This window comes from Drosophila miranda, assembly GCF_003369915.1.
Source record: "Drosophila miranda strain MSH22 chromosome Y unlocalized genomic scaffold, D.miranda_PacBio2.1 Contig_Y2_pilon, whole genome shotgun sequence".
Classification (NCBI taxonomy): domain Eukaryota; kingdom Metazoa; phylum Arthropoda; class Insecta; order Diptera; family Drosophilidae; genus Drosophila; species Drosophila miranda.
This window is the reverse complement of record NW_022881614.1, coordinates 6,735,286-6,758,531: the sequence shown is the minus strand read 5'-3', so window position 1 is coordinate 6,758,531 and position 23,246 is coordinate 6,735,286. Positions and strand designations below refer to the sequence as shown.

Sequence of the window (23,246 nt, the reverse complement as noted above, 5' to 3'; positions counted from 1 at the left end):
GACATTCTGCACATCCCGCAGCCCGCCCGCACTTTCCACCCTGTTCATGACTTCTTTCCCGCCCTTCGTTGATGTTGTGTCTGTGGTTTACCCAATATCTGTCGTTGTTGTTCTTCCCCACTGAGGTCCGCTTGACTCTGTGTGGCCTTTATCATCTACTTGCCGCTTTCAACATGCATTTTGCCCCGGACAACATTAAATTTGTGTGCGGTCAGAGTGTTTGCCTCTTGGCTTCCGGACAAGACCAGACAAGATGCTCGCACGATATTTTGTTACAACTTTATTAAAAAGACAAACATTTTGTCAATTTTATCAAACTCAACTTGAATTTGTTGAATTTTAGAAATTAACTAGAAAATGTATCAACTTTTAAGAGATTATTTCTGCAATTCAAAAGAGAGAGGATAAATGTATGTACGAGTATTTGCGGGTTTGCTCTCTGGTCACAAATCTTTACCCACAGATTGCGCCACTAACTTGGCTTTAATTACAAAATACATGCTGCAACCATATGAATCATTCAGCAATTTAAAAAAATTATAAGTTTCATATCCAACATTTTTAGTAGCTTTTATTGAACAATATGTATGGTATCTGTCGACATGTATGTAGAAAGGATTCAATCAGCGAACGCTGATTTAATTTCACTTTGAACACCGTTGCCATCCTTCTGGAATTTGCTGATTTAACCATTCCCTGCTTTCTCCCCATTGGTCTTCTGCCAGCAGCAATATGCTGATTGCTCCCCCGCTTCTGCCCATTACAAATGCATTTGCATGCATCTTCCCGTGTCCATGTCCGTTCCCATTCCCTTTTTCCTTTCCATTCGAGCACTCACACTCACTTGTACGCACACACCCACACTTACCCGCATTTAGAGCACTGCCGCCGGAGGAGATGTTGGCGGTGGACGTCGAAGTGGAGCTGGAGGAGACGGCAACTCCCTGTGCCAGGTGACCAGCGGCAATTAAATTAGAGTTATTCGCATGGATCATGGCTGGGCCGGGGATAGAGTTCGCATTGGCCGTGCCTCCGAGGCCATTCGGCAATTGTGGCTGTGGCAGACCGACGACCTCGCTCTTCCCAGGATATGATGGTGGTCGATGCTGCTGCTGCTGCTGCTGGTTGTCGTTGGTCATGGGTGGCGTAAGTGTCTGATTGCTGCCATTCGAGCTGGCCGGCGAGGAGCTGCTGTCGTTGCTAGGCGTGAGGTCTCGCTTGCTGGTAAGTACCAGGGGCGATGGCTTGACAGGGGCTCCGCCCACTGCTCCAGCTCCAGCTGCTGCTGCTCTTGCTGCTGTCGCTGCGGCTGCCGCTGATGTGGAGGCCGTTACAGAGTTATCCAGAGAGAGCAGCGGCCGTATAGGCTTATTGTTGTTAACAGAGACGGACTTCTCCTTGATCAGACTCGAGTCCAGTGATTTAAAAATTTTCTGCAAAGGAAATTGAAAAGATTTTATAACATCCACTTTAGATTCAATGAATCCGGCCAAAGGTAAATAGCAGATAAGAGAGAAAGAGCAAAAGCAGAGAGATAGCGACAGCGAGAGCCCAGAAGTTGTCAATTAGTCAATGGGTGGGAGATGCAGATGTGGGGAATTTGTTCTACAAGAGGAAGATGAAGTAGTGTGCCAAGTAGGGAGAGTGGAAGTGGATGCTGAGGCATGCAATTGGAGAGCCCCCTCCTCGGTAGTGGCCCCACCCTCCTTTCTTACGAGCATTCAATGAGTCCAATTAGGTTCCGATTTCCTATTTTTTATAATTTTGCCTACATTGCGGGATTTGAGTGGAGGAGGAGGAGATTGCGGGGTTGCTTGTGGTACTTACGGATTCGCTGAGCTTGTGCAGTGAGGCATTTGTGCGATCCGGATTGCGCGGCGGTGGCTCTGGTGGCTCTGATGCGGCCATCGTGGGTCCGGCAGTGACACCGTTTATTTGCATGCTTCAGAAACACGGAAAAAACCTACTCGCACACACACACACACACACGCGAACGTACGCGCGCATACTACATTAAAAAACACACACACACTCACACCAGCAAAAAAAGTTTCGTGTCACTGTGTGGTTGGATGGGTGGTTATGTGTATGTGTGTGTGTGTGTGCTTTTCTTATTGCCGCGCTGGAAACGACTTTCAACTGCCACAAATCGGCTCTAATCGAGGCTCAAACATTCTGACTTAGCACTAGGCAGGACAGACAACACAGGACACAGAGGCACCAGGAAAATACGTACTCGGAGCTGCCTAAGACTCGGTCTGGATCACGTTTCTAAGCGAGTTCGCTATCAATTATGAAGGGGGCCCTCTGTCAGCTCTTGACCTTGACCAGCAAATAAAGAATATGGGAACTATTAGTGACCTGTAATCCTGTAATCCTGTAATCGATCTATACGTATGTATATGTATCTATGGATGTATTTTCAAAGACTATACAATACCAAGATGTCGCATGAGGAACAAATGCTTTTTCAATTTTCGTTTGACGCTTCATGGTACGGGCGCGCGGGGCTCTTTTACCAAAGACTATACAATACCAAGATGTCGCATGAGCGACCAAAAAGCTGTTCTATGGCGGGTCCTAACATTAGGACCCAAAAGGCACGAGGGAGCGCGCGGGGTTTCAATTCCCTTTCCGCCTGTACTTCGTCTCTACCGCGACCCCGCTGCCCGTCGGTTTCGTCTGTTCGGCAATGCCTTCACCGTCAAAGCGGTGCACTATGGTCCGAACGACCACTTTTGTTGGCCAAAATTAATAACTCCCGAACAGAACAAGATTTTTATACCCGATACTCAAAATGAGTATTGGGGTATATTAGATTTGTGGTAAAAGTGGATGTGTGTAACGTCCCGAAGGAATCGTTTCCGACCCCATAAAGTATATATATTCTTGATCAGCATCAATAGCCGAGTCGATTGAGCCCTGTCTCTCTGTCCGTCCGTCCGTCTGTCCGTCCCCTTCAGCGCCTAGTGCTCAAAGACTATAAGATCTAGAGCAACGATGTTTTGGATCCAGACTTCTGTGATATGTCACTGCTACAAAAATATTTCAAAACTTCGCCCCGCCCACTTCCGCCCCCACAAAGAACGAAAATCTGTGGCATCCACAATTTTAAAGATATGAGAAAACCAAAAACGTAGAATTGTAGAGAATGACCATATCTTTAAGACTGCGGAATTGGATCGTATTATTATTATAGCCAGCATCAAGAAAACAATTTCATTCTTTCGCGCTCTGTCTCTCTCTAACACACAGGTTTCATGGTCGGCTTTGCCAATTGCAAAATATGAGTTCAAGGATCTCAGAACCTATAAGAGCCAGAGCAAACAAATTTATTATACAGACTCCTGTGATATCGGACCTTGACCGTTTCGTGTCCAAATTTCGCAACACCCCCTTCCGCCCACGCAAAGGACGAAAATCTGGGGCATCCCCAAATCTCAGAGACTATTAACGCTAGAGTAACCAAATTTAGTATCCGCACTCCTATTAGATCTCACTATAAAACGTATATCTCAGAATTTCGCCCTACCCCCTTCCGCCCACACAAAGGACGAAAATCTGTTGCATCCACAATATTGCAGATTCGAGAAAACTAAAAACGCAGAATCATAGATAATGACCATATCTATCAGATTGCTGAATCTGGATCAGATCAGATCATGTTTATAGCCAAAAGGAACAAATCAATTTGCAGTGGCTACGCAGCGCCCGACGTCACGCTCAGACTGATTTTCTGTCTCTCTCGCACGCACTCTTTGTCGTGTCGTTTAATATTAGCGGCGTCTGCCGGAGGAGAGCCATACTGACTTAGTATCGGGTATAACCGTACAGTTGCGGTGTCCGCAGCCACTCACAACGTTCCCCCTCGTTTCATTTAGTTTTTTGTATTGGATATACAATATAATCAATAAGAAGTGGATTTAAAAAAAAAATGGGTGTGGCACCGCCCCTTTTTTTAATAATGCATATTTAAATTATTAGTTATAGTGAAAAAAAGTATTAAGCATATTTTATTTAAGAAAACGGCGTTGCACTCGTAACAAAATTTTGATTTAAATAAAAATAAAATCGTTTAAAGGTTTCCGTAAATTATTGCTGAGATCCTTGTATAGAAGCAAGGTTAACGCCTCGTTAGGTGAGATATGTGCCGGCTTTCCGACTGGGTCCTGTACAGCCTTATGAACTTAGTTAGCATTCTCTGGGCATAAAGATAATAGTAGTGAAATAAAGGCTTGTGGCCAATCCACATATCTTCGTTCAAACATCTGTGAATTTTACTTGCATTTGTTCCGGTATGTTGCCAAGCGATAACAAATTTTCTTGCTGGTATCTTTAAAAGCTTTATTAATTTCATATGATATGTCGCCTTAAGATCCGTTTTCAATTAATTGATAATTTTACCCTTTTTGAATTCCTTACGGCAAACAACTCTGCATTTTCGAATTTGAGGTTATGCTCTATTAATGCAAATTCCAAGAATTGTGGTGAGAAGTGGCATTTCTAACTATAAACATTTCAAAAAGAATTTATTAATCTACGAGACACAAAAGGTTTCAGGGTGGGACTAGGTAGGACTCACTTTGTACACCTTTTCAAAAATTAGTTTTCATTGCAAGTTGGCACATGTTGAAGGCCTCACTTTAACCTTCAATTACGAAGACATCACAACTACCAGAGACAGTTAAAAACTCAAAACACGTAGTAAGAACCCGACAGATTAAGATTCATCAAAAAAATTTAATCACTTCTTGCCGTTTTTCAATTTTTGAGAGATCTAAAATGGTTATTAATTTGGCACTTTTTCCCTTCACGTGCTTTACTATAAAAACAGTTGGGTTGCACAGCTGATTTTGCGAATGTGGCGCCATCTATGGAAAATTCTGGTACGCAGCTTTAATGGTCCATCTTTTTCTAATGCAGAGTGATCAAAACAAAGTTTGAGTTGTGACTTTTAAAAATTAGGTTTTGGCCAACAAAAGTGGTCGTTCGGACCATAGTGCGGTGGTCGCGGATCGCCCATGTCATTGGAGCGGCACAGTGGGACCTTTGGCCGTCTCAGCTTGCTAAATTAGTTAGTTAGTCAATTAATATTTGCACACTGAAAAAATGTTAATCTTTGAGTGCTTATATCTCCTAAACTAAAACTATCTTGAAAATTCGATTGGAAAATTCTCTATTATTTTATTTTATTTTATTTATTTATTAAATTAACAAATTATCTGTTAATAATGGTGCTTAGTTACTAAAGGCGGAAAAAGATAAGTTAAAAGTTAGCTAAATTTAAATGATTATAAATATTGCATGCAATTAGTTTAAGAGAGTGCGGTGGTCGCGGATCGCCGATGTCATTGGAGCGGCACAGTGGGACCTTTGGCCGTCTCAGCTTGCTAAATTAGTTAGTTAGTCAATAAATATTTGCACACTGAAAAAATGTTAATCTTTGAGTGCTTATATCTCCTAAACTAAAACTATCTTGAAAATTCGATTGGAAAATTCTCTATTATTTTATTTTATTTTATTTATTTATTAAATTAACAAATTATCTGTTAATAATGGTGCTTAGTTACTAAAGGCGGAAAAAGATAAGTTAAAAGTTAGCTAAATTTAAATGATTATAAATATTGCATGCAATTAGTTTAAGAGACTGTTCAGGGGATAGGGTTTGACAGAGGGAGTTATAATTATGGCATAAAACCCTAAAAGGTTCATGATCAGCATAATTAGACCTAAATATGGGTAGACGGATAGGCCTAAAAGTACGGGTAGGTCTGGATGGAACGGTCAAGTCAATCTGACCCAAGAGAGTTTGGGAGTCAACAGTCCCAAGAAGGAGCTTGTGCACGAACATTACGCCATTGCATATTCTGCGATGGTGCAACGACGGCAGGTCGATAAGATTTAGCCTAGACCGGTAGGGTGGCAAGATTCTACCCGAGTCCCAGTTAAAGTTCCGAAGGGAAAAATTAAAAATTGCTTTTGCACGGATTCAATAACAGCCTGCTGCTCTTTATACTGCGGGCTCCACACACAAGAACAATACTCCAATATAGGACGTACTAACGAGATGTACAGTTGTTTCGTAACGTACGGGTCTTCAAACTCCTTGGACCAACGCTTGATGAACGCTAAAACACCCTTAGCTTTATTTACAGTTGCAGCTATATGGGTGTTGAAACACATCTTATGATCAAAATGGACTCCGAGGTCATTTGAACTCGAAATTCGCTCAAGGACATGATTTCCTAGAACATATGAGACAAAATGAGGAGCGCGACGGTAAAATGTCATAAGTTTGCATTTGGAAAGGTTCAGAAAAAGAAGATTAGTTGAACACCACAATAGTAGTTCACTTAGATCAAGTTGAAGGTGTGTGTGCAAATACCAATCAGAGTAAGAAAGACAGATTTTGACATCATCAGCATACATTAGTGTAGTAGAGTATGTTATAACTTGAGGAAGGTCGTTCACAAATAAAACGAGGGGGAACGTTGTGAGTTGCTGCGGACACCGCAACTCTACAGTTATACCCGTTACTTAGTCAGTATGGCTCTCCTCCGGCAGACGCCGCTAATATTAAACGCCACGACAAAGAGTGCGTGCGAGAGAGACAGAAAATCAGTCTGAGCGTGACGTCGGGCGCTGCGTAGCCAGTGCAAATTGTTTTGTTCCTTTTGGCTATAAACATGATCTGATCTGATCCAGATTCAGCAATCTGATAGATATGGTCATTATCTATGATTCTGCGTTTTTAGTTTTCTCGAATCTGCAATATTGTGGATGCAACAGATTTTCGTCCTTTGTGTGGGCGGAAGGGGGTAGGGCGAAATTCTGAGATATACGTTTTATAGTGAGATCTAATAGGAGTGCGGATACTAAATTTGGTTACTCTAGCGTTAATAGTCTCTGAGATTTGGGGATGCCCCAGATTTTCGTCCTTTGCGTGGGCGGAAGGGGTGTTGCGAAATTTGGACACGAAACGGTCAAGGTCCGATATCACAGGAGTCTGTATAATAAATTTGTTTGCTCTGGCTCTTATAGGTTCTGAGATCCTTGAACTCATATTTTGCAATTGGCAAAGCCGACCATGAAACCTGTGTGTTAGAGAGAGACAGAGCGCGAAAGAATGAAATTGTTTTCTTGATTCTGGCTATAATAATTATACGATCTGGTTGAGATTTCACACTCTAGAACATATAGTCATCCTCTACGATTCTGCGTTTTTGGTTTTATCGTATCTTTAAAAATGTGGATGCCACAGATTTTCGTCCTTTGTGGGGGCGGAAGTGGGCGGGGCGAAGTTTTAAAATATTTTTGTAGCAGTGACATATCACAGAAGTCTGGATCCAAAACATCTCTTATAGTCTTTGAGCACTAGGCGCTGAAGGGGACGGACAGACGGACGGACGGACAGACGGACAGACGGACAGACAGACAGACAGACAGGGCCCAATCGACTCGGCTATTGATGCTGATCAAGAATATATATACTTTATGGGGTCGGAAACGATTCCTTCTGGACGTTACACACATCCACTTTTACCACAAATCTAATATACCCCAATACTCATTTTGAGTATCGGGTATAATAAACAGAAGCGGGCCCAGATGACTTCCCTGTGGCACACCTGAAGTAACATTAACAGTATTTGACAACACGTTAGAAAACAAAACACGTTGAGTACGGTTAGAGAGATAGGACAAAATCCAATCTAGAAGATTCGTTGGGAACCCTAATAAAGAGAGCTTGTGAATAAGCAGAGCATGGTTCACAGAATCGAATGCCTTGCTGAAGTCCGTAAAAACTACATCCGTCTGCAAACCAATTTGAAAACCACGGTGGATTAGGTTAGAAAACTCAAGAAGGTTAGTCGATGTTGAATGATGTCTGAAAAAACCGTGTTGCGACGGAGATATCAAGCTGCAACAAAGATGTTGCAGTTGCCGGGTGACCAGGAACTCAAGAAGCTTCGGGATGGCGGAAAGCTTTGCGATACCACGATAGTTTTCAATGTTTGATCTTGAACCTTTTTTGTGAAGCGGAATGATGTAGGACTCATTCCAAATTACTGGGAGACAAGACTGTTCCAAGGAGAGGTTGAAGAGAAAGGTCAAGGGTTTGCAAAGGGACTGGGCACAGTGTTTTAAGATGCAACTTGGTACCTTATCTGGACCCGCAGAAGACGATATGTCCATAGATGACAAACCTTCCAGAACAACGCCTTCCTCGAAAAAGGGCAGAAAAATGCTGTTAGCTTGAGGTAGCTGGTACGGATACGGAGTGGATGCGTTGTAAATATGAGACGAGTACGTTGTTTGGAAAAAGTTAGCGAATAAATTTGCAATACCAACAGCAGAAGCTTCTGTTTTGTTCTGGTAATGAAGGGACGGAGGAAAAACGTTTGACTTGCGCTTAGAGTTAACGAACGAATATAATTTTTTAGGATCACTACGAAAGTTACTACTACATTGTGAAAGGTAATGATTATAACACTGACTATTGACGGCAAGGAACAGAGAGCGAGCGGAGGAGTATAGAGCTAAGGCCAACGTGGATCCCGACTTCTGGTACTTTTTATAGAGCCGGGATTTATTATTTTTTAAGTATGACAAATACTTGGAGAACCAGGGAGGCTTGGACGATACAGGTACAGTGATATCTGGAACAAACGTATTAAGGGCGGAGTAAATAGAACTATAAAACGAGTTAACAGTTGCATCTATGTTCGGTAATGAATAAAGAAACGACCAATCAGAACCCCACCTGCAAAAGATGGGCGGTCCATTCTATAAATAGTGTAACTATCGTGATCATTGACAGAGGAGTTAAGCCAGGTTTCGGTAAACGCGATGGCATCGATATCAAAGGACGCGCTATTAGTATGAATTTGACGCAATTTTCCCAGCAAACTGCGAACGTTCTGATAGTGCATGGAAAAATAGTACATCAGTTTTTTGGAGCATGTTCGGTAATTCTTGGACTCGAGTTCGAATCTTTGAGAAGGAACTCATGCACAATTGTATGCTCAGGCCATATTGACGGTTCTAGAGAACAGGATAGTAAAGAATCAGGGAGAAGAATTTTAAAGGATGATATGTTGCGCTTATGTTTAAATGTAAATTTAGTCACAACTATATCAACAGGCGAATTGTTAAGTTTAGCGGCAAGATGTTGTTTAACATCCTCCGTTGTAGCCTCAGGAATAAGACGAGAAACAAATATTGCTTTCCGAGGGACCACTGCTCTAAGTTGAAGTCCCGAGCGAGAACGAGATGGTGGAGCCACTCCTAAAGGAGATCTCGGTACAAGGGCAGAGGAATTGGCAGCAATGGCTGTAGCAGGAATTGGAGTAGGAATTGGAGCAGGAAATGGAGCATGAATTGGAGCAGGAATTGGCATTAATGCGTACATTAAATTTATCTAAAGCACTCATACAATTTTTTGACTATTTCGGCTGAGTCCCCACCGCGCCAAAGACATCAGCGACCACGCTGCCCTACGGTTTCGGCACGCAGCACTGACATGCTTTCAGTGCGCTTGTGTGTGAAGCTAAAAGCCGTATATGCTGCGGGCGAAACCGGTTTATGGCCGTGCCGACCTAGGACATACACACATATACACAACTACAAGCATATTTATGGGTTGGCTCGAGCTCGTGCATTGACGAAGCCGAGTAGCACTTCGGAGGTGAAGGCATGATGCAATTATACAAGGTGGTCTCGTCGGGAGCCGAAGTTCGTTCGTGCTGTCCCTTATCGTCAGTGCATGCTTGCTTGTTGATGATGAAGGTTGTTCACGGACGAATTTTTTGATATATTCTTAGCCCTTATGTCCCGACAACAACAAAATTATAAAAATCATATAAAAAAAAATACCCTAGAATTATAAGTAATCTTTATATATTATGTAAAAGAACATTTTAATATAACTAAAAATGTTGAAGAAAAATTATTAATGGCTGCATAAAATTTAAATATTAATATATCAGTAAAATCATTTTATTTTAAAATTTTAAAACGGGCCTGTTAAGGGTTAATCAACATCAACATATACTCACTCACACTCACTATACTATGTGCCCTTCACTCGCACTTATTGCTAGCATACGTTAAGGGACTAACTTTTGCCGACGAGACCACCTTGTATAATTGCATCATGAATTGAAGTACTAGCCCCGCGCGCCCGTACCATGAAGCGTCAAACGAAAATTGAAAAAGCATTTGTTCCTCATGCGACATCTTGGTATTGTATAGTCTTTGGTATTTTATAATTGTTATGGAACGTTGAAGAGGAACAACATCTCTGAATGTCCTTCTTTTTCAAACTTTATTTAGTGACATATTCCATCTAATTAGCTAAATAAAATGAATAAAATCTTGGTAGAGGGTATTTTATAGTCCGGAATATGACGGTAGGTTAGTATTTAACTTTATTCTGCTTCTGCTTCTCTTTTGTCCTGTGGGAATCGGAACTAATTTGGGTTCAGAGTGGACTGTGGACTGCTCCACGTGTTTCCCATTCAACCTTTTTGGTCAAAGAGAAGACCAGCAGAGAAGAAGAGGAGACTGACATCGTTCACACAGAGCACGAAGAGAAAGAGAGGGGGAGAGGGCTGGCTGGGGGCACTCAAAACTTGGGTCTCTGTTGAGAATCCTACAAGAAACGGAATGCAAAATGGGACTAATTATACATACAGTCTTGTGTCATGACATGACCCCCACACGAAGGCACTGGGGCTCACAAGTGCTTATTGGTAAGTGCCACTAATACATATCCAGCAGCTCAATTGGCAACGCTACCGTCTCTTAATGCTCTACAAAGCTGGCTGCCCACTCCCCCACTCTAGAATCTCAATTTTAATCCGCTTTAAGGCTCAGACCAAGGGCAACAAAGAGATGGACAGCAAAATATGTTGTGGTCATGTTTTGGTTTCCTGTTTTTATTTGATTTTTTCCACTTTATCCCCAGAAATTCATGATGTAAATGGCTGGCTTCTAGCGGGTGAAAAGGTAGAAATGGTGGACTGCCTCACATGCGATATGTCTGACCTAAGCCAGCACTTTGGCAGAGACGCCACAAACATATAGGGATATGGGGTCTGTTGTCTTGGGCTTGGGGCCTGGGGCAGGGGCAAGGAAGCAACACTAATGTTGTGTGGGCCACACAAGCAGAAACTTTAATCATAATAATAACAAGTAACTTTTGTGTTATATCCGAGCCACGGACACGGATGAAGTTCTGTGGAGTTCCGCTTAGGGTAGGGTCGGGTTGGGTCTGTCCCGTGGCTTGCCTAATCGGAGTATTTATGTAAGAAGGAGTGGGCCAGCTGGCCTGTTGAGGGGGCAGCGGAGATAAGCAACAGCAGTAATAACAGCAGCAGAGGAACAGCTGATTAGCAGCAACAGCAGTAGTAACAGAAGCAGATCAACAGCGGACAGAGAAGAAGAGGAACCGAGCGAAGCAGTGAAAAGGAGAGAACAGCAGCATACGGACGCGACTCAAGCAGCAGCAGAAAATCAGCAGAAATAAGCCGTAACATTAAGAACTTTTGTAAGCACATATAACAGGCCACCGCGATAATAATACGAATAAACAATACTCTAAATAATATCTTACATTTGGGGGCTCAACCAGTCGCGTACTGCCTGTGTAAAGTGGAAAAAATCAAAAATTGTGTGTCTCATGTCTCAGAAGCCGGCAGCAGACGAAGCGAGACGGAAAAGCAAAAATTCGGTGCAAAAAAACTGCGCATTAGACTCTCAGAAGCCGCAAGCAGAAGAAGCGAGACAGCGAGTGGGTGAAAAGAAGAACCGAGAAAAAAGGGTTGTTTCAAGCTGGCTGCCCACAAGAGTATTGCGCAGTAGAATTATAATGGAAAATACAAGTGGACCACCAGCCGGGAATATGCAGCAAAACGCGAACGAGGAAGCGATGAGGTCAACACTCCTAGAAGAAAACACACAGACTCTCCAACAGCTGGTTCAACTGCTCTCGATTAAAATAAATGCTGATGAAATAGACAAGAAAAATGATGCAAAGCTGGTAGTGGAAAATTTTGCCAAAATTATTCCAGAATTCAACGGAGAAAATATGTCGGTACAGCAGTGGTTTATTAACTTCGAGCTAAACGCTGAAGCATACGGACTACAGACACGGAGTCGGTGATTCGATACATTGTCGACGGACTGAATTTAAAAACGGATTATAAGTACACCTTGTATGGATGCAGCTCATACAAGCAGCTGCGAGAGAAGTACGAAATCTACGAAAGAACGCTCGCGGTTGATGGGGGCTTGGCCCCGAAACAAAAAGACTCACAGCCGTTCGGAAAGAAGTCCAATTTCACCAAATATGAAAGGAAGCAACACTGCTACAATTGTGGATCCCAGGAGCATCTACGCAAGGATTGCCGAGCTGCATTAAAGTGTTTCCGCTGCAATCAGACTGGACACATGTCTAAGGATTGCCCGAGTGCTGCTGCCATAAACGTTGCATATGAGGAAAAACGCCTGAAGTCTCTTAAAATTAACGACGTGCAAGTCAAGGGGCTCATAGACACCGGTGCAGATGTTTCCCTATTAAAGATGTCAGTGCTCGGCAAAATGAGTGGTATCCATCTGCAAGCCAGTTCGTCAACTTTGAGGGGACTTGGAAACAACATCACACGCTCCGCTGGGCAGTTTACGGCAGAAGTGGAGATCGACGGAATGCGACTGGCACACAAATTCCTTGTGGTGGCCGATCATGCCGTCGGATGCGAATTGTTGCTTGGACACGACTTTATATCCAAGTTCACAATGACATCAACGCCAGGAGGATATAAGTTTTCTCCCCTGCCGGGGGAGGAAACTGAGGACACCAAACAGATAAGTATTTACAACGTGGTCGAAGCAAATACTGACATAAACATTCCATCGCAGTTCAGAAATGCCGTCCAATCAATGATTCAGGACTTTACTGAAAAGAAGCAGACTGCAGTGTGCCCGATCATGCACCGGACGTACCGGACGAGAAAAAAGCGCCGTTTCGACATTCGCCAAGTCGAGTGGCCATCAGCGAAGCCGACGTTGTCAAGCAGCAGATCGATGAATAGGCCAACGCTGGGATAATACGACGCTCATCATCAAATTTCGCCAGTCGGACTGTAATTGTCAAGAAAAAGGATGGGAGCAGCCGGATCTGCGTGGACTATCGTCAGTTGAACAAGATGGTCTTGAAAGATTGCTTTCCCGTTCCAATCGTTGAAGAGGTGCTGGAAAAACTGGAAAATGCTAAGGTGTTCACCATCATGGACTTAGAAAATGGGTTTTTCCACGTTCCTGTGGAAGAAAGCAGCAAAAAATATACGGCGTTCATAACGAAGGAAGGCCTCTTTGAGTTCAACCGTGCGCCTTTCGGTTTTTGCAATTCGCCAGCAGTTTTCATCCGTTTTATAAGGTTTGTATTTCAAAACCTTATAAATGAAAACATTCTTGACCTGTACATGGACGATATCGTTATACACGCTGAAACCACCGACGAATGTCTGGGAAAGCTGAAGAAGGTTTTTGATGCAGCAGCTGAATACGGGCTGAAGATAAAGTGGAAGAAGTGCCGATTTCTGCAGTCGACCATTACATTTTTGGGTCATCAAGTTGGAGGAGGGGAAATCAAGCCTGGATTGGAGAAAACCAAAGCCGTCAGCAAGTTCCCGATGCCGAAAAACATAAAGGCTGTGCAGTCGTTTTTAGGTAAATTCCGTAAATTCCGTTTCCGTAAATTCATAAGAAACTATTCGCTAATCGCCAAACCACTGACCAATCTGCTGCGAAAAGATGTCCCATTTAAAATGAGTCTGGAGGAGCAGCAGGCGTTCGCTACATTAAAGGAAGCATTGGTGAAAGAGCCGGTCTTGAAACTTTATCGCAGGAATGCAAAAACCGAGATACACACTGATGCGTCAATGGACGGGTTTGCAGCGGCGTTGTTACAATGGCACGAAAGACAATTGCATCCGATCTTATTCTGGAGTAAGAAAACCTCGGAATCTGAAGCACGACAGCATAGCTATATACAGGAAGCCAAAGCAATTTTCCTAGCGTGCAAAAAATTTCGTCAGTACATACTTGGAACCAACTTTAAGCTCGTAACGGATTGCGCTGCTTTCAAGCAAACGTTAAGCAAGAAGGACGTTCCGAGGGAGGTATCCCAATGGGTCCTGTACTTGCAGGACTACGACTTTGAAGTGGAACACAGACCAGGTAACGTTAAGCAAGAAGGACGTTCCGAGGGAGGTAGCCCAATGGGTCCTGTACTTGCAGGACTACGACTTTGAAGTGGAACACAGACCAGGAGAATGGAGGAGAACGGCTGAAGCATGTGGATTGCCTGAGTAGGTACCCAATTGATGTCATGATGGTATCTTTGGAAGTCACAGCAAGAATTAAGAAAGCCCAGCAGGAGGATACGATGATCAAAGCAGTTTCCGAAATTTTGAAAAGTAAACCATATGACAACTTTAAGTTGAAAGCTGGTCTCGTATACAAAGTGGTGCAAGGCACGGACTTGCTGGCAATACTGAAGTCATTAGAAAAAGAAATAATAACCGACGCTCACAACGCAGGACACTTTGCCGCTCAAAAAACAATGCATACCGTACAGCAGAGCTATTGGATTCCACATCTGGAAGGAAAAGTAATGCAGATCATAGGAAACTGTATGAAATGTATAATCTACAACAAAAAGCTTGGCAAAAAAGAGGGATTTCTGCATAAAATTGACAAAGGATCACAGCCGCTGTATACTATACACGTGGATCACCTTGGGCCTATGGATGCTACTTCAAAGCAGTACAAGTACATCTTCGCAATGGTTGATAGCTTCAGTAAGTTCGTATGGATGTATCCCACAAAAACAACAGGAGCAGACGAAGTTCTCAAGAAGTTAAGGGAGTGGTCTGATGTATTTGGTAATCCGGCACGAATAGTAAGCGATCGTGGAGCAGCATTTACATCTTCAAGCTTTGAGGAGTTTGTCAATGATAACATGAAACTATGGAGCTTTTCTGTAGAAAACGAGGACGCATGGTCATCAGGGACTGATGACTAATCAGGATGACCGAGTGTAAGAAAGAGTGTGGCAGCTGGCCTGTTGAGGGGGCAGCGGAGATAAGCAACAGCAGCAGAGGAACAGCTGATTAGCAGCAACAGCAGTAGTAACAGAAGCAGATCAACAGCGGACAGAGAAGAAGAGGAACCGAGCGAGGCAGTGAGAGAACAGCAGCATACGGACGCGACTCAAGCAGCAGCAGAAAATCAGCAGAAATAAGCCGTAACATAAGGAACTTTTGTAAGCACACATACCAGGCCACCGCGATAATAATACGAATAAACAATACTCTAAACAATATCTTACATTTATGGTGTAAATGTTTCAGATTATATAGGCTTACATGGAGAAATCTGTCTGACTTGGCAAGCTTTGGGGACTGTTCCACTCGGATTTAAGCTTAAAATCATTGAAATAATCTATGGAAAATTTTAAGTATGTATCAATATTTTGGCAATCTGTATGCAGAGGAGTTTCGACGACCCGATAACGTGACCTTCTATATTCATTGCAAGGAACCTGTGAGTGCAGAGCTGCCGGATTGCCTGCTCCGAAAACGCACCCAACCCACCCGCCAGCAACTGGAGATGAAGCAGCAGTTGGCAGAGGAGCGTCGCTCCTTGCTGGAGGATCGAAAAAACTACAAATTGTCGATGCACTTGGCCAGGGTGTCGCTCATAGTCGATAGACACCGTCGGCACACCGCGAGCACCTTGCTGGAAACACAGGACCGCATTAAGCGCGACATGCACGAGCATGTGCAGAGGCGCACGGAGCTACTCGACGCCCGTCTGAAGAGGCTCAGCCAGCATATCAGCAACGTGGGCGAGCGCTGCGATCTGGCCAGGCATGAGAAGTTCCTCAAGAATCTGACGAGCATCTACATGGCGAGCAGCTCAGAGACATCCAATTGAATGGGCGCAGAAACATTCGAAATAAACTGAACTAAAAAAACTTTTTGTGCCACTGCCACATGCCTTCAAACTTGTCAACTGTCGAGGGAAAACTTTTACACGCAGTTAGAGCCTGTGTCTGTCTTCGACAGGGTTCGACATAGTTGCAGAAAATCGCTTGTCAACTATTCAACAATTCAGAACTTGGGTTTCTAATACCCTCCTTTAGGTGGAGTCCGGAAGTTAGCCATGCACGGATTGAATAATCATCAGAATAATGGCAATAATCCAAATGGAAGTATAGGGGTGCACTATATTATTGACACTTTTTGAAGGGTATTTAAGATTTCGGCCATCGAAAAGAAGACTTCCATCTTCTCATAAATGTTTTTAACTGCTCGGAAATAAAGCAGCCACTCTCTCTTGTCCGAACTTGGACGGCAGCTTGCATTGCATTAGCAGAAAGTTCTCTGGCATTCCGTCAGTCGTAATTTGTTTGAGATCTTGGCAAATTAGCCTCCGCCTGAGAGCCACCCTCAGTGCCAGAGTGGTCAGCATCAAAGGCAGGTCCGGTCCTGTCCCGCTTATGTGCACTCGACTGCCAGCTGATGCTGGAGTCTGAGTGCGAGTGTACCCACACATATCACTTGACCTGTTTCTGCTTAGTTATTCGATTTATGGCCTGCCAGTGACGATGCTTATGCATTTGCATTCTTATTCAATTAAACTCTAGGGCTTTTTGTACATCCCCCCTCCTGTCGCAGTACTGTATTGTATGTGTGTAGGCCACTTACCAAAGAGATGCAAAGTATGCTTCAAAATGGGTTCTAGTATGTCCCAGGCGGAGGACTATAGTAGTTAGAGGTCCAAATGGGTTTATTGTACATTATATTCAACTATAAAGAGCTTAGGAGAAATATTTTTGTTTTCCCTTTATCCTTCTTTTTTAAAACAACTTTCCCAAATAGATTTCTCTCAATTATTTGATTAAAACTGTGAGCAGAACAAAGTCAAAGCAAGAAAAATTTTTTTATTATTTAAGATTTTCCATGCATAGCTAAGTTAGTGATACAAGGTATCCAGACGTTTCAATTTTAGCCCCAAAAATACACAACTCAACAGGAAAATGCAACTACTTAATCCATCAAAGTCGAATAAACTTTGTTCTGTCAGATTCATTTGGAATTTGCATGAGAGTCGCATCGCAAATGTATGCAAATTAGTCCGTTTTTGAGTGCTGCTTTGGGGCAGGAGCAGTATTTTGGCCAGACTTGATTACACTTGCCGCAGCTCAACGAACTCTCGCTCGAAATATGAGGCAAGTGGAAAATGGGGCAGTGGAAGTGTAATTGACATTGAGAGCGACAGTGACATCACCATCAACAGTTGGGGGCCAATTCAATTGCAAATTAATAAGTTAAATTAACAGATTTGGGCTGCGGGCGAACATTGAGTAGCGAGAATTTAATGGCTCACTGGCTGACTGATTGACTGACGGATGGATGGCCCGGAGGGGTCTGTCTGGCCTGGACTGGGCTCTGCTCTCTCCTGCCAATTCGGGAGTAGACGTGGAACCACTCAATTGGCTTAAACAAATCATTTTCACGCAGCTAACTTGATTTGTCCCTCAATCTCCGACTGTCTGACTCATGGGCCAACTCCCGGCTACAGTTTGAATTACTTTCTGCCCTTCAAATATATGTACATAGATCTAACGGTTTTTGAGTTTTGGTTCCATTCAGAACCCTTTTTCGCATAGTGTGGTATACATATTTTTCTCTTGACTCTTTCACACGTTGTTATTTCTCATATTACTCGCAATTTCCTGTATGACTAGTTCGAGTCAACAGTTTGATCCTTTCGCAGCCGGAAACTTTTTGATGCAACGGAATGGAATATGTGAGGACGAAACTTTTCCTTTTTACATTCCAGGTTCTTCCTTATCTGAGGAGTTGCCTATACCAATGCGTAAGGCTACTGTTACACTTTCCCCTAGCCCACGGTAACCGCCAACAGGCAGCCATCAGCCTCTTGCTGTGGCACGGTACGGTACGGATAAAGTTTTGTTGCCGGGAAACTCATTTAGTTTGCAATTAATTAGTGGCAGCATCAGGCAGAGCAGAGTTAAATTTGTGTTTTTAATTTAACCAAATAGAGGCAGCTTAAGACTTTTAAGGGCGTGTACGTACAACATGGGGCATACTTTTCCAGGGAGGCGGAGGCAGAGGCAGAGGCAGAGGCAGAGGCAGAGGCAGAGTATGCCTTTAGTATTCGCATCAGGCGCGAAATGTAAATGCTTGACCCAATTGGCAGTCGGGTCAGAGCGGCAGCAGCAGCCACACCAGCGCCAACAACAGCCACAAAATCATTTAAAATGTTCCTCCCCTGCTTCGACGGGTGGCTTTGGGCAGGGGCTGGGGTTCGTTTTGTGGCATAAAAGTTCGCTTCGCGAGGGGTTGGTGCTGGGGGTTGGCAACGGCAACTTGAACACAATTTGATAACCTACATTTGAGGGCTACTGTGCTTGTTCTTGGCAACATTAAAAATGTACACACGAGAGGAGATCCGGGCGCAGGGTGGGCGGTTGTCGGTTCTCGGTTCTCGGGAAATTGGAACGGAGCGCTTCCTCGGTGTCCTTGAGCGTATGTTTTCATTTGGCATTAAGAGCATGTCAAGTGAGTCTGGACGGGACCAAGGAGCAAACGGGCAAAGGGGCAAGGAGCAAGGAGCAAGGAGCAAAGGAGAGAGTCTGCCTGCCAGATGGCAGGAGACTGCGGCTGCGGCTGCCTACTAAGTGAGTTTTCGTTGACGGCTTTGTTTTTGTTTTTTCCTCTGGCTCTGCCTCTGCCGCTGCCTCTGGTACAGCCGCAGGAGTGGAACCGGAAACGGATGTGTGCGTTTGGGTGTGTTGGATGCCGTCTCCGACAGAACGGGGCTGGGTAGGTGGTATGGTAGCTGGAAAAGTCTTTAAGTCTTTTGCCTTAATAGCTACAGTTTTCCCTCAGTTTCCTGGCCACTGCTCGGCTGGTTCCAACATCCTTCACCCTTGGCTGGCTCCTTGTGCTGCACCCTTTTGCTTGTTTCTCACCCTCTCCCCCTTTTTATTCTGAGTTATTGTCGTGCGATTTATTACGCGACGCACCGTTGGTGGCCCTTGCCGCGCCACATGGCGTATGCGTAACGAATAATCGTCATAAAACGCACGTAACATGGACCCCTTGCACTGAACCGTTTACGCCCCGCTAGGATCTGCCTTTTAATTTATGTGGCATCTGTGATGGATGTATCCTGGGTCAGAGAATGCGTTGCATTTTATCAGATTTCTGAAAATCGCCTAACGAAGCTGTTTCCTCTGGTTCGGATCTTTTGAATTGTATGTTATTCTGGTACAATCGCTATAGAACCCGTTGGCAGCATACACGAAACATTCAACGCATCCTGTAATGATTTCTTGATGGTTAACGTACCCTTCAAAAATGCCACACCATATTCTCCCCCTGCCAACAAAACGATTTGTGACACAAGCATAGGCTCCCAAGCGACCGTTTCCGGTGTGCGCTGTCGTGTCTACTGACACTTACATGTGTCCTGGTATGATTGCTAAAACACGCTGAAATTAATCAGGATTCGTATAGACTGTAAGGGTATAAAGGTGGGCAGCAGCAGCAGCAATCAGAGCTCCACAAGCCAGTCAAAATGAGCTTAAAAATATGCTCACATATGTATATATTCATGCATGTATGTGTGTGTACTCTGCACTGTAGATGTATTAAAATATTCATTCACAAATCCCAGAAAGGCCCACAGCAGAAATTCCCCAACCAGCCAGCAGCACAGCAGCAGAATAGTGCGTAATTTATTTCCACACAGATTTTGCTCCCTTTGTTCTCGCTTTCACAAAAACAACATCAGTAAAAGGAACAACCAACCACAACAACAAGCAGCAGCCGCAGCAGCAGCATAAAATGGCAAAAAATGTCCCTCTTTTCAAACAGCGTACGCACTCAAATATTGACCGAATTTAGCCTGTTCGATTGTTTTCACTGTTTTTCACTGCCTTTCACTCCCATTTAAGGTACAGCCTATATTCAGCGAGAGGTATTCCCGCTAGCCGGCAGCGAGCCGCATGGTTAAAACAATTTGTTTATTGAATATTCACGGTGTTTATAAAGGAATATTCAATAGAATGTAAGGACCGCACCAGTACGGCTCGGGGTACCCTCGTTGATAAAGGAACTGTCTTTCCTTAGATTGAAAATATACCTTGCCGTAACTCTGGCATTTCTGTTATCTGTGTGTGTTTTTGTTTTCATCGTGCCTCGGCAGCACTAGCTCGCGTTGAATTTACCTCTACCCCCGGGGCCCTGACATGGACCTCTGGCCGAAAAAGCACACTCCACGTGCAACTTAAAGTCAATGTCTGTGTGTGTTTTTTTTATACCCGATACTCAAAATGAGTATTGGGGTATATTAGATTTGTGGTAAAAGTGGATGTGTGTAACGTCCAGAAGGAATCGTTTCCGACCCCATAAAGTATATATATTCTTGATCAGCATCAATAGCCGAGTCGATTGAGCCATGTCTGTCTGTCCGTCTGTCCGTCCGTCCGTCTGTCCGTCTGTCCGTCCCCTTCAGCGCCTAGTGCTCAAAGACTATAAGAGCTAGAGCAACGATGTTTTGGATTCAGACTTCTGTGATATGTCACTGCTACAAAAATATTTCAAAACTTTGCCCCGCCCACTTCCGCCCCCACAAAGGACGAAAACCTGCGGCATCCACAATTTTAAAGATATGAGAAAACCAAAAACGTAGAATTGTAGAGAATGAACATATCTTTAAGACTGCGGAAGCTGAATTGGATCGAATTATTATTATAGCCAGCATCAAGAAAACAATTTCATTTTATCTCGCCCTGTCTCTCTCTAACACACACGTAGCATAGGCGGCTTTGCTTAGAGTAAAACATAAGCGCCTAGATCTCAGAGACTATAAAAGATAGAGCAACCAAATTTGGTATCCACACTCCTAATATATCGGACCGAGACGAGTTTGTTTCAAAATTTCGCCACACCCCCTTCCGCCCCCGCAAAGGACGAAAATCTGGGGATATTCAAAAATCTCAGAGACTATTAAGGCTAGAGTAACCAAATTTGGTATCCGCACTCCTGTTAGATCTTACTGTAAAACGTGTATCTCAAAATTTCGCCCACCGCCTTCCGCCCACACAAAGGACGAAAATCTGTTGCATCCACATTATTGCACATTCGAGAAAACTAAAAGCGCAGAATCATAGATAATGACCATATCTATGAGATTGCTGAATCTGGATCAGATCAGATAATTTTTATAGCCAATAGGAACAAATCAATTTGCAGTGGCTACGCAGCGCCCGACGTCACGCTCAGACTGATTTTCTGTCTCTCTCGCACGCACTCTTTGTCGTGTCGTTTAATATTAGCGGCGTCTGCCGGAGGAGAGCCATACTGACTTAGTATCGGGTATAACCGTAGAGTTGCGGTGTACGCAGCAACTCACAACGTTCCCCCTCGTGATACCCGATACTCAAAATGAGTATTGGGGGATATTAGATTTGTGGTAAAAGTGGATGTGAGTAACGTCCAGAAGGAATCGTTTCCGACCCCATAAAGTATATATATTCTTGATCAGCATCAATAGCCGAGTCGATTGAGCCATGTCTGTCTGTCCGTCTGTCCGTCCCCTTCAGCGCCTAGTGCTCAAAGACTATAAGAGCTAGAGCAACGATGTTTTGGATCCAGACTTCTGTGATATGTCACTGCTACAAAAATATTTCAAAACTTTGCCCCGCCCACTTCCGCCCCCACAAAAGACGAAAATCTGTGGCATCCACAATTTTAAAGATATGAGAAAACCAAAAACGTAGAATTGTAGAGAATGACCATATCTTTAAGACTGCGGAATCTTAATTGGATCGTATTATTTTGTATAGCCAGCATCAAGAAAACAATTTCATTTTTTCTCGCCCTGTCTCTCTCTAACACACACGTAGCATAGGCGGCTTTGCTTAGAGTAAAACATTAGCGCCTAGATCTCAGAGACTACAAAAGCTAGAGCAACCAAATTTGGTATCCACACTCCTAATATATCGGACCGAGACGAGTTTGTTTCAAAATTTCGCCACACCCCCTTCCGCCCCCGCAAAGGACGAAAATCGGGGGATATTCAAAAATCTCAGAGACTATTAAGGCTAGAGTAACCAAATTTGGTATCCGCACTTCTGTTAGATCTTACTATTAAACGTGTATCTCAAAGTTTCGCCCCACCCCCTTCCGCCCACACAAAAGACGAAAATCTGTTGCATCCACATTATTGCACATTCGAGAAAACTAAAAGCGCAGAATCATAGATAATGACCATATCTATCAGATTGCTGAATCTGGATCAGATCAGATCATTTTTATAGCCAATAGGAACAAATCAATTTGCAGTGGCTACGCAGCGCCCGACGTCACGCTCAGACTGATTTTCTGTCTCTCTCGCACGCACTCTTTGTCGTGTCGTTTAATATTAGCGGCGTCTGCCGGAGGAGAGCCATACTGACTTAGTATCGGGTATAACCGTAGAGTTGCGGTGTCCGCAGCAACTCACAACGTTCCCCCTCGTTATACCCGATACTCAAAATGAGTATTGGGGTATATTAGATTTGTGGTAAAAGTGGATGTGTGTAACGTCCAGACGGAATCGTTTCCGACCCCATAAAGTATATATATTCTTGATCAGCATCAATAGCCGAGTCGATTGAGCCATGTCTGTCTGTCCGTCCGTCCGTCTGTCGGTCTGTCCGTCCCCTTCAGCGCCTAGTGCTCAAAGACTATAAGAGCTAGAGCAACGATGTTTTGGATCCAGACTTCTGTGATATGTCACTGCTACAAAAATATTTCAAAACTTCGCCCCGCCCACTTCCGCCCCCACAAAGGACGAAAATCTGTGGCATCCACAATTTTAAAGATATGAGAAAACCAAAAACGTAGAATTGTAGAGAATGACCATATCTTTAAGACTGCGGAATCTTAATTGGATCGTATTATTTTTTATAGCCAGCATCAAGAAAACAATTTCATTTTTTCTCGCCCTGTCTCTCTCTAACACACACGTAGCATAGGCGGCTTTGCTTAGAGTAAAACATTAGCGCCTAGATCTCAGAGACTACAAAAGCTAGAGCAAAAAAATTTGGTATCCACACTCCTAATATATCGGACCGAGACGAGTTTGTTTCAAAATTTCGC

General features: G+C 43.7%; 2 protein-coding genes across 8 annotated transcripts in view; one reads left to right on the top strand and one right to left on the bottom strand.

The window, feature by feature from the left end:
• The window catches only part of LOC117192735 (kazrin-like), a 74,925-nt gene that overhangs the window by 15,926 nt on the left and 35,753 nt on the right, over window positions 1-23,246 (bottom strand). For all 6 annotated transcript variants that reach the window (XR_004474432.1, XM_033397476.1, XM_033397479.1 and 3 more), the window contains exons 2-3: window positions 1,828-1,963; window positions 869-1,433 (exon numbers count right to left, since the gene is read on the bottom strand). Coding sequence is in view for 5 of the 6 variants with exons in the window: in XM_033397476.1 (XP_033253367.1) it covers window positions 869-1,433; window positions 1,828-1,941 (679 nt within the window). In the remaining variant the exon portion in view is untranslated. The remainder of the gene's footprint in view (window positions 1-868; window positions 1,434-1,827; window positions 1,964-23,246) is intronic.
• On the top strand, window positions 15,433-16,059 carry LOC108159058. Of its 2 annotated transcripts, XM_017291998.2 has the most exons (2): window positions 15,433-15,523; window positions 15,604-16,059. In XM_017291998.2, the coding sequence occupies exon 2, from the start codon at window positions 15,676-15,678 to the stop codon at window positions 16,000-16,002; it is 327 nt and encodes a 108-aa protein (XP_017147487.2). In that variant the 5' UTR covers window positions 15,433-15,523; window positions 15,604-15,675; the 3' UTR covers window positions 16,003-16,059. The 2 variants fall into 2 exon arrangements, with proteins under 2 accessions (XP_017147487.2, XP_017147486.2); XM_017291997.2 differs by having other exon boundaries at window positions 15,455-16,059.